Raw genomic sequence first — 11,419 nt, forward strand, 5'->3', positions numbered from 1 at the left:
GCGTGCGTGCGTGGGGGGTTCCACAATCGCCATTTATTTCAATTACTCTTGTGAGGATATTCACATAAATCATTTTTTTCATTTAATCCCCATTTTAATTTTCGTAAAAGTTTCCAAGTACCAATGAGGCTTTTTGGCACATCTTCAATTTTCCCCATTCATGAGAAGCGCCCAGCCATCATTCATCTGAGAGTCCATCTACAGAATGTCCTCTCAAATTTCTATACAGCATATTTTGCCTTTTTTTCTTCAAGTATATAAGCAACAATTTCATTCCCAAAGCAACGCCGGGTGCTTCTGCTAGTATATACATATATTTCAAATTTTTACCATCATTTGTCATAGAGAATGATTCATTTGTTCAAATCATTTTAATTATATCTGAATTTAGAGATGAGTCAACACATTAACTTTCATAGCTAGGAAACTCCTACCAAATCACATGTGCAGTTTTTGTTCACTTTATTATTATCATCAATTTTTTTTTTAATAATAGTACCAGTCAAGTACTGGGGTTGAGGTATAAACTCAACTCCTCCTCAGAATTGTTGGCCTTGTGCTGTAATATATAATAAGAAACCTTATTATTATATCATTATAAATATTAACACCATTATTATTGTAAAAGGCAGCAAACTGGCAGAATCATTAGCACATCAGACAAAATGCTTTGTGATATTTGTTTTGGCTCTTTACAATCTGAGTTGAAATCCTGCCATCACCTTTCAGCCCTCCCGGGTCAATAAAATAAAGTACCAATCAAATGATGGAATTGATTGTATTGACTAACCCCTTCCCCTCAAAATTAGTAACTATTATTATTATTATTATTATTAAGGTGATGAGCTGGCAGAATTGTAAATATGTTGGGCAAAATGCTTAGAATTTCTACCATCCCTTCGCATTTTATGTTTTGCATTCTAATTCTGTCACGGTCAACATTACCTTTTATCATTTGGGGGTCAATAAAATGAGTACCATTTGAATACTGGGATCAATGTAATCAACTTACCCCTCACTCAAAATTGCTGACCTTGTGCCAAAATTTGAAACCCTTATTTAGCTGGTGCTTGGAACATAATTAACATGAAATTTTGATGGAAGGTTTTGATTTGGATCATTTTAAAGCATGAAGTTTATGGGATCAGACCAAGGGTGGTCTTAGGTAGGTTGGAATCAAAAGGGTTCAAGTGAATAAGATATTGAATTCTTCAACACTCTGTAGTAGAAAAATATTTTAAAATGTATTGTTGCTATATTTATTTATCGTTTATAAAAGGCATCTATTTTGAATTACATATTTTTCCATTTTGTTTCTTTGTTTTCTGAAAATTCTAGTTTCTTTGTATGGGAAATAATGCACAGTACTATCAAGAAGATGATGAAACATGTCACGAAACTTCAGAAAGAAGTGGAAGATGCAAGAGACAAACATGAATCAGCTCAGCAAAAGGTTTAAAAAAACATTTACTTAACTCTTTTACTTGTTTCAGTCATTTGACTGTGGCCATGCTGGAGCACCACCTTTAGTCAAGCAAATCGACCCCGGGACTTATTCGTTGTAAGCCTAGTACTTATTCTATCGGTCTCTTTTTGCCGAACTGCTACGTGACGGGGACATAAACACACCAGCATCGGTTGTCAAGCAATGCTAGGGGGACAAACACAGACACACAAACATACACACATCATCATCATCATCATCATCATCGTTTAACGTCCGCTTTCCATGCTAGCATGGGTTGGACGATTTGACTGAGGACTGGTGAAACCGGATGGCAACACCAGGCTCCAGTCTGATTTGGCAGAGTTTCTACAGCTGGATGCCCTTCCTAACGCCAACCACTCAGAGAGTGTAGTGGGTGCTTACATATATATATGTATATATATATACATATATACGACGGGCTTCTTTCAGTTTCCGTCTACCAAATCCACTCACAAGGCTTTGGTCAGCCCGAGGCTATCGTAGAAGACACTTGCCCAAGGTGCCACGCAGTGGGACTGAACCTGGAACCATGTGGTTGGTAAGCAAACTACTTACCACACAGCCACTCCTGCACCTAACACACACTTTCTTCACAAATTACAGTCATTTCTTAAACTCCTGGGAGATTGCTGTTGTTGTTGTTGTTTGGGCCCAAGGTCCCGGTTACTTGATGTGCTGGCAAGGCTGTTCAGTCAAGAAGTTCTCTTAGTTATGCAGTTTTGAGTTCAATACAACTGCACAGCACCTTGTTCCTTCTGCCATAGCCTCTGCTGACCAACACCCACTAGTGTAACTAGAGTGCGTGTCATCCTGAGCCCCCACAAGAGATATATATTGTCTATAGCAGACCCCTTCGCCCGCATCTAGCTACACTAGTGCCAATGCCTTAATGGTATTTTGGTAGAAAGAGACTATGTGATAGTCTGGTGTGTCTTTTGGTGAAGTACCTAAACTTAGAGAAAATCAGAAACTGATGCTTTGAGATATTCGTTGTGCATTAAATTAGAGATACTCGTTTGACACGTTCAGAAATGTGCAGAGAGTGTTTGATTGTTGGAAATATGTAACTAGCATTGTATGATATAACATAATAATAACCTGTGGATTTTCACTTCCATTCTTCTACTCCTACTATTAACTATAAAGATGATGAACACAAAGCTGTAAAAAAAAAATTAAAAAAGCACTACCTATGATCAGTGATGTTCTATCCTGTGTTTTTTGCCTTTTAATTCAGACACAGTCTATCTAGGACTATATTATCCAGTGTTCTTCCATTTCTTATTTCGTTATTGCCCACAAGGGGCTAAACATAGAGGGGACAAACAAGGACAGACAAAGGGATTAAGTCGATTACATCGACCCCAGTGCTCAACTGGTACTTAATTTATCAACCCCGAAAGGATGAAAAGCAAAGTCGACCTCGGTGAAATTTGAACTCAGAACGTAACGGCAGACGAAATACCGCTAAGCATTTTGCCCAGCGTGCTAACGTTTCTGCCAGCTTGCCACCTTAGATGTCCTTCCATTTCTTAAGATGGTATGGTGTGATTTTAGGGATATGTGACTACTATTTCTAATAGGCCAAGTGACTCCATAAAGACATCTTTGTTGGTTTGTAACTTATGTTAGATGTGGCAAATATCAAGCTGTCATATCAGTGGTGAGAAGGGCAACTGTTAAGTTGACAGGTTTGGCCCACTGGCAGTATAATGTGGTACATTGAATGCACAGTACTGAGCTGGTCCCCTCCACACTCTGCAGATATATTCTTATTGCCTCTGTCTCACTACTCTTTATTATCTAACTGAAAGTGAGAGAGAAAAAAAAGATCCTTTTGTTGCCCACAAATAAGCATCTCCCTTGAATTCCCCTCCCTCCTCTTCTCTTGATCTATTTATACTTTCACGACACCACTGCCAGCCATAATTATGTCTTAGATACAAAAACTCTCTATTGAGTTGTAGTAATCTATAATTATAATTTATAATAGTAATTTATAATTTGAATGCCTATGAACCATGGACAACTAATGTCTTGGTTTCCTGTCTCTCTGCTAGACATTCCATTGCACTTTTTTTCTATATATAACTTAGTCTAGGAGTGTTGTATTGTTTATGGAAATAGATTTGTAGTTGGACAATTAGTAAGAGCACCAAGTTTTGCTTGTCAGTTTTGTTTCTTTGTGTTTTGAGTTCGAATTCCATTAGGGTCAGTTTTTGTGTATATTTCTCTGGGATCACTGCAGTAAGTACCAATTTGATGATTGCAACCTTCCTGCCATCTTTGTCCTCGTTAATAAAAAAGTGTGTGTGTGTGCACGCACATGAATAGTGTGCTAGTCAAATGTGCTTGCCTGACACTAATGTTTTGTTTCTGTTCTCTTTGCAACACATACAGGCAGATGATCTGGATCCTGACAAAGATGATGAAACCCCAAATGCAGAAATGATTGAACGCATGGTAGAGAAACTAGAAGCTGCTCAGAGTCAACAGAAAAATTTATTTCTTATTCTATTTCAGGTAAATAATTGCTTACACACACACACACACACATATATATATATATATATATATATATATATATATATATACTTGCATACCATCTCACAGCAACAAAACCTTGCCACCCATAACGCTGTAACTTCTCCAAACACCTCTTTTTAAGGTCATCACTTTCTCACCTATTCTCTCAGTAATGGGGGTTTGTTTTCCCTGTAATTTACAAAGGGTTTAAAGTGGTTAGTATTAGGAAGAGTATCCAAATTGTAGAAGCCAAGCCTAAACTAAGACAGTGCAGCAAGACAAGGTCCTGTCACTTATCAGATTCTGTCAAAATACCTAATTCGTATCAGCATGGAAAACGGGCATAAAATGGTAATGATATCATCATCATTTAGCATTTGCTTTCCATGCTGGCATGGGTTAGACTGTTTGACTGGAACTGGTAAGCTGGAGAGCTGTACCAAGTTTCAATCTGATTTGGCATTGTTTCTATGGCTGGATGCCTTTCCTAATGCCAACCACTTCAAGAATGTAATGGATGCTTTTTACGTGCCAGTTATGTGACACTGGCATCGGTCATGAATACGATTTCACTTGGCTTCACAAGTCTCCTCAAGCATGGCTTATCTCGAAAGGTCTCAGTCACTTGCCATCGCCTCCGCGATGCCCAATGTTCGAAGATCATGCCACCTCGTTCCATGTCTTCCTGGGTTTACCTTTTCTATAGTTAGAGATCAGCACTTCTTTACACAGCTGTCCTCATCCATATATATATATATATATATATATATATATAGGAATCTTATATGTGCTCATACACATACATATGTCCTGTATAAACACTACACACACACGTATATGCATTCTAGACATGCCCAAATGTACATACATCCTATATTGACATTCATGACATTCATGCAGTGAGACTGGTATTAGAAATAGTCAGGTACATTTTTATATCTTTCTATGAAATACAACTGAGAAAATCTGATGATGTCACAAACACACATATGTCATGCTTGTGCAAAGGTGAGCACAGATGTGAGTTGTGGAATGCATTTAGGTTGATGTGCTTGTGTTGACGTGTGTGTGTGTGTGAATGCATGCATGAAATTGCTTTGTAATTTTTCATGGTCTTTTTTTCAATCTTTTATCTTTGCAGCGTTTTATTATTTTATTAACTGAGCATTTTGCCCGTTGTGAAGCTGAAGGTATTGACTGGAACACCTCCAGATATAAATGGGTTATTGAACGACTTCATGAAGTATTTTTAACTGTAAGTTTATCTTTTCCAGTTTACATTGGTATTAGTTTTAGTGTCGAGCAAGCTGCAGATTCGTTACTAAGCTGGTCAAAATGCTTAGTGGCAATTCTTCTGGTTCTTTATGTTCTGAGTTCAAAAGCCACCAAGGTCAACCTTGCTTTTCATCCATTCAGGGCCAATAAATACCAGTGGCGCATTGGCAGTTGATGTTATCAACTTGCTCCTCCTCCAAAATTTCTGGTGTTTTGTCTCTGGTAGAAAGAATTAATTTTAATTCCATATGGAATGTCAATCTGCTTTATCTTCTCTTACATTCCATTAAAAAGTTGCCCCTGGCTTGTGATTTTTACTACCACCACCAAACACCTCTCTATACTTGTTCATGGCATGCTAGTTAAGATATTTATGGCAACTGGTAATAATATAGACACAAAACTATTCTAAATACTGTCTACCCAAAAACACTAGAAAAAAATAAAATGTTACTGTAACAAATGTTTCCATCATTTCTTAAATATTCTAGATTTCTCTGATCCTTCTACTGTAAGCCAAGTTCGTTATGTCCATCAGTTGTGTTACATGAAAATAGCTCGACATATCCAACCCATGCCAGCATGGAAAATGGATGTTACATGTCGATGATGTCCAACTTCTTTATCATTGTTCTATAACAACTGTTATAATTCATAGATTTAATTGTAGATCGATTTGATTATTAATCTAATTATTAATCGAATTGGTTTTATTAGTTATCTATTGAAAATATAGCCACGAAACGTGCACAGTCGTTTTTATACCATTTACTAATTATTCTTTTATGCACTTTATTGATTTTTAGAATAAGGTTTTTATGATATATTTATTTTCTAGAGGGTATGAATTACATTCTTCATTATTGAATTATTTAATAGTGGTTTTTCTCTAAATTATATATATATATATATATATATATATATATATATATATATATATATATGAATTTCATATCAGCTTTTTCTTTGATGAAATGTTTTGACATGACCTAGTTCCTTATTATTGTAACCAGTTTGTGGTCACATAAAAATACCTTGACATGAATTCATGTAAATTTTTCTTTTCCTTTTCAGCATCATGAATTGGTGTTCACATATATAAGTACGCTTGAGAATCTGCTGTTCACCAGTGACATTGATGTACACATCCTGGAAATATTCCAACAGTTCTGTGCACTTCGTTCTTAGGACAGTTTCACCATGTTGATACTTAGAAGTTCCAGATTATCTTGTTCAACAAGGATTAGTCCTTAGATGATACCACCTTTCATCCTCATTATTTCCATTATAGTTTTTTTTTTTTTCGTTTTTTTCTTCTCTCTCCTCCTTGTTCTTCCGTTGCTTCCCAAGGAAGTGGGAAGCATCTTATAGTTCAGTTTGTCCTCTGTTTCTCCTGCAGACATCCTGTTGATGTTTCTCTTCCACCTTCAGAGTTTCCACAGTGAATAATTTGTGCTGCTGTTTAGTTTGTCCTAAAGTTTGCTACAGTTTGATTTTGTCCTACAGTTTAAACAATCTTGAACTATTTCTATTTAAAACAAAAAAAAGATCAACCTCAAAAAAGAAAGCCAGATAGGTTTAAAGAGTTATTTTATCATTGCTTCATCTTTCTGAATTGTTCATTATAATTTTTAATACAAATATAAATAATTATTTTTAAAGCTGTGAGCTTAGTCCAGAACAGAACTGATATAATTTTGAACAAATTCCCTGATCAAGTGACTATCTGCCTGCTTCACCATCTTGGCTATTATTTTAATTTTATTGGTTTTAGATAAACCAGATATTAATTTTAGGTAACCTACCCATGGGTGTGTTTTGTTGTTCATATTTCACTGGCAGTCTTACTGTTTTGAGTAAGTTTTCAGTCCATAGCCTGATTTTTAAATCATTGTCAACATATTCTCTGTTATTTTTGTTTTTAGTTAATTTCTAGAGGTATACATTCACACACACAATATTTAGAAAACTGCTAATCTGTAATGTCTGACAGTTGCACTTGTATCAAACAAATTATGATTACTGATGTATACACTGATACTGCAGAGAGTTCTTGGTAAACTGAATGTATGACAGGCTTCAGAATTCTTGTTGGTAACCTTTTTTTGCTAAAGGGAAAAGTCTGAGTGTCACAAGTACCAATAAGATATTTGGGTTAATTCTCCTTTATCTTCTGCTTATGAAATTAGCCTTGTGTCTAGGCAAAATAAACTTATTTGTAAATCTCACATAAGTTGACTTTGCTGTTTGTTCTTCCAGGGTCAATAAAATAAAGTATCAGTCAAGTAGCACACCAGACAAAATGCTTAGCAACATTTTGCTCCTCTTTATGTTCTGAGTTCAAAATTCCACCGAGGTCGACTTAGCCTTCTATCCTTTCAGGGTCGATGCAATCGGCTATCCCCACCCCCAAATTTCAGGCCTTGTGCCTATAGTAGAAAGGATTATTATTATGATTATTATTATTATTAAGAAGGATTGTTTGATTTAATAGAAATAATGAAGTAACAGATGACATGATTTGCAGTGTTTAGTTATATTCTTCTTATGTTTTGGGTTCAAGTTCTGCCGAGGTCAGCTTTACCTTTCACTCCTTTTGATATAAAATAAATACCAGTCAGATTATTGGGTGTGAGATTCATGTAAATTGACTACATCCCTCCACCAATATTTTTCCTTGTTAAAATGGCAGCTAGCTAGAACATAGGAACATGAATTGCAGTTGCAGTGCTAGTGGTAAAAGATGCCAAGAAGAAGTAGAATTTCTGTAAACTAAAGAGTGTTAGTGTTACATGGAATACCTTGTGGTATTTTAACTGGCTCTTTACATTCTGAAGTCAATATAATCAACCATTCCCTTCCCTTTGAATACCCAGGCTTGTCTCTGTTTTGAAACAGTTGTTTTTATTATTAAAATATCAGTGGATTATTTAAGACAGTCATGGGCAAAATATGCCACATGGGACTTTCTGAATAGTACACCTAATGAAAGATTACCTTGAATTTTTTTAGTCTTGTTTCATGTGGCCTGCTTCTCAAAAAAGATTGCCCTTGCCTGATTTAGGGCATTACACAGACTGCCTTGCACTATTTTGTTCTGGCTTGTTATGTTCTGAGCTCAAATTCCACTAAGGGTAACTTTACCTTTTGTCCTTCTGAGGTTGATAAAATTAAATTTCCAGTCAGTTGCTAGGGTCAATACTGACTGTTCGTTCCTTCCAAAATTTCTGGCATTGTGCCTATATTAGAAACAATTGTTATTAAAAATGGTAGTGGATTGGCAGAATTGTCAGTGTGTCATACAAAATGCTTTTGGTATTTAGTTGTGTCCTTTACATTCTGATTTCAAATCCCACCAAGCTCAACTTCACCTTTCATCCTTCCAGGGTCAATTTTATCAACTGAACCCCTCCCTAAAATTTTGTGACCTTGTGTCAATGTTAGAAATGATTATTATCCAGGCAGTGTATGGCCTAGTAGTTAGTGTGCTTGGCTGATGATTAAGAAGGTTGTGAGTTCAATTCCTAGAACAGTCAGCACATTATGTCCTTGAGCAAAGTATTTCTTTTCACATTGCTCTAGTCTCCTCGGTTAAAAACGAGTACCAACATACAACTGGTACCTCCATCTAGCACATCCTTGACGTTCTACCAAGTCAAGAGGGTAGCTAACTCTACTTGTAACTATTTAGACCAGCAAAAGCAGGTACATTCTACCAGGCTGTTCTCAAATGTGAGTGATGACTGTGGTTTGAGGTAGCTGAAACAGTTGAACATTGAAGTAAACACCTTTTGGTATTTAGACTCAACTCCTTGCATAGATAGGCATTTCATCAGTAACGATTAGCAGTAAAGCATAGGTATTTCATCAATAATGATTAGCAGTAAACCTTCCTTTCCAAAAATTAGCTTCGTTCCATTACAAGAGAGGTATATAGCCAAATCAGTAGAGCACAAGACCAAATGTCAAGCAATATTTAGTTGCATCATTTTTTGTTGTGAATTTAAATCCTATTAGGGCTAACTTTGCCATTCATTCCTCCAAGGGTGGGTTGTAAAAAAGATAGCAGTCATGTAGTGGGGGGTTGGTTTCATCATCTGTTATCCTTCCTCAAAATTAGGGGTTTGTGTCTATGTTAAAAATTGATGTATTAATTGCTGAGGCTGACTCAGTCTTTCATCCTTTTGTGGTTAATGAGTACCAGCAGTGTACTGGGGTCTGTCTGTATCAACAATACCACCTCTCCCTCCTCTATAAATTTTAGGCTTTGTGCCAATGTAAGGATACCAGAGCAATGGATCAGCAAAATTATGAAAGCATCAGACAAAAATACCTTGCAGTATTTGTTCCTAATTTTTACATTCTGAGTTGAGATCCAGCCATGATTAACTTTGTCTTTTCATCTTGGGGTTGATATAATTGACTGTTCCCTCCCTGCCAAAATTTCTGGCTTGTGCCTGTGTTAGAATCATTATCATTATCATCCCCATCATCATCATCAGTAATACATTTCTTAGTTGCCTCATTTGTTCAACTGATTTTAGTAATTTTTGTCCCTTAGTTTGTCTCTGGTTACTAGTTATATCATTCACACATTTGTAGTAAAATTATTTTTTATATGGCACCTGCCAACACATCTGTTTAGTTTAATCATTTTAAATCCACTTAATTTTCTTCTAATTTTTTTTTCTCATACTTGCTTTAGTTTTCTCTCAAAAAGTAATTTTTTTTTCCAAAATCATTATTTTTTTTCTCTTTATATCTTTATATTTGACATTAAATTTTATCCAAAATTAGAGTTTGACTTACTTCATTGATCAATTTTTCATAGAAATTTTATTGCTTTTTTCAAGTATTACTTAAAGTAGAGGAGGAAATTGAAGAGAGAAGTGCTAACCTGTCATATATATTTATAGGGAGAATTCACAAAAAAAAAAAAAAAAAGACGAAGACAGGTAGTGTAGACAACAAACAGATGTATTAGTATAACGCTTGGGAAGTGAAAAAGTCTTTGACATTTCGAGCCCACGCTCTTCCACAGAAAGAAACAAGGAGAGAAAAAAATGAATGTATATATATTTATATATATATTATCATCACCATTTAATGTCCGTCTTCTGTGCTGGCATAAGTTGGATGGTTTGATAGGAGCCGGCTACTGTATCTGTTTTGGCAAGGTTTTTATGGCTGGATGCCCTTCCTAACACCAGCCACTCCATAAAGTGGACTGAGTGGCACCAGCACAGCACTGGCCTAAGTTGGACGGTTTGATAGGAGCCGGCCAGGTAGGCATCTACACCAGGCTACTGTGTCTGTTTTGGCATGGGTTTTATAGCTGGATGCCCTTCCAAATGCCAGTGTGGACTGGATGTTTTTTTACATGGCATATAAGAAAATGAGATGACAAAGGAATCAACAATTATCTTGTGAACTTCATTAGCTTACAGCTATTTCTACTATGATGCAGTGGACTTATTATTACCACTCTGTACTCAACACTTCATTCTGAAGGATATGTATATTGAGTTCTACACCAGGTTATTAGTCTTGTAATGCTTAAGTGATATATACATATATAAGAAGTTTGTTTCCCAACCATGTGGTCTGGTGTTCAGTCCCACTGCACATCATCAAGCACCTTGGTCAAGTGTCCTCTACTTGAATCCTGGGTTGACTAAGGCCTTGTGAATGGATTTGCTATACAGTAACTGAAAGAAGCCAGTTATGAGCATCACCATCTTACATATGATGTTCATTTCTAGTCTTCTATGAAAAATGTGCTTGGCAATGGGAAAGTATTACCTTGCTTGGAAACAGGTGAGAGTTGGTGACAGTAAGAGCATCTGGCTGTGGAAACTCTGCCTCAAAATATTCTGCCTGATTGTGTAAGCATGGAAAAGTGAACATTAAATGATGATTATACATACAGCTCTCTCTCTATGTATGTGTGTGTATTATATATATATATATATATATACATATATATATATATATATGTATGTATCATCATTTAATGTCTGCCTTGCATGCTGGCACAGTGTGTGTGTGTGTGTGTGTGTGCATGTAAGCATGACTATGTAGTTAAAGAATTTACTTTGCAGCTATGTAATTCAAGGTTTAATCTCACTA

The 11,419-nt window shown here is 36.0% G+C and overlaps 1 protein-coding gene across 1 annotated transcript in view; it reads left to right on the forward strand.

Moving 5' to 3' along the window:
• The window catches only part of LOC106867281 (nuclear cap-binding protein subunit 1), a 49,886-nt gene extending 39,798 nt beyond the window's left edge, over positions 1 to 10,088 (forward strand). The window contains exons 22-25 of the mRNA XM_014912117.2: positions 1,339 to 1,453; positions 3,890 to 4,012; positions 5,157 to 5,270; positions 6,365 to 10,088. Of these exons, the coding sequence (XP_014767603.1) occupies positions 1,339 to 1,453; positions 3,890 to 4,012; positions 5,157 to 5,270; positions 6,365 to 6,478 (466 nt within the window). The 3' untranslated portion in view covers positions 6,479 to 10,088. The remainder of the gene's footprint in view (positions 1 to 1,338; positions 1,454 to 3,889; positions 4,013 to 5,156; positions 5,271 to 6,364) is intronic.
• Positions 10,089 to 11,419: the final 1,331 nt, after the last annotated feature.

The sequence above is a fragment of the Octopus bimaculoides genome, chromosome 3, assembly GCF_001194135.2.
Source record: "Octopus bimaculoides isolate UCB-OBI-ISO-001 chromosome 3, ASM119413v2, whole genome shotgun sequence".
NCBI lineage: Eukaryota > Metazoa > Mollusca > Cephalopoda > Octopoda > Octopodidae > Octopus > Octopus bimaculoides.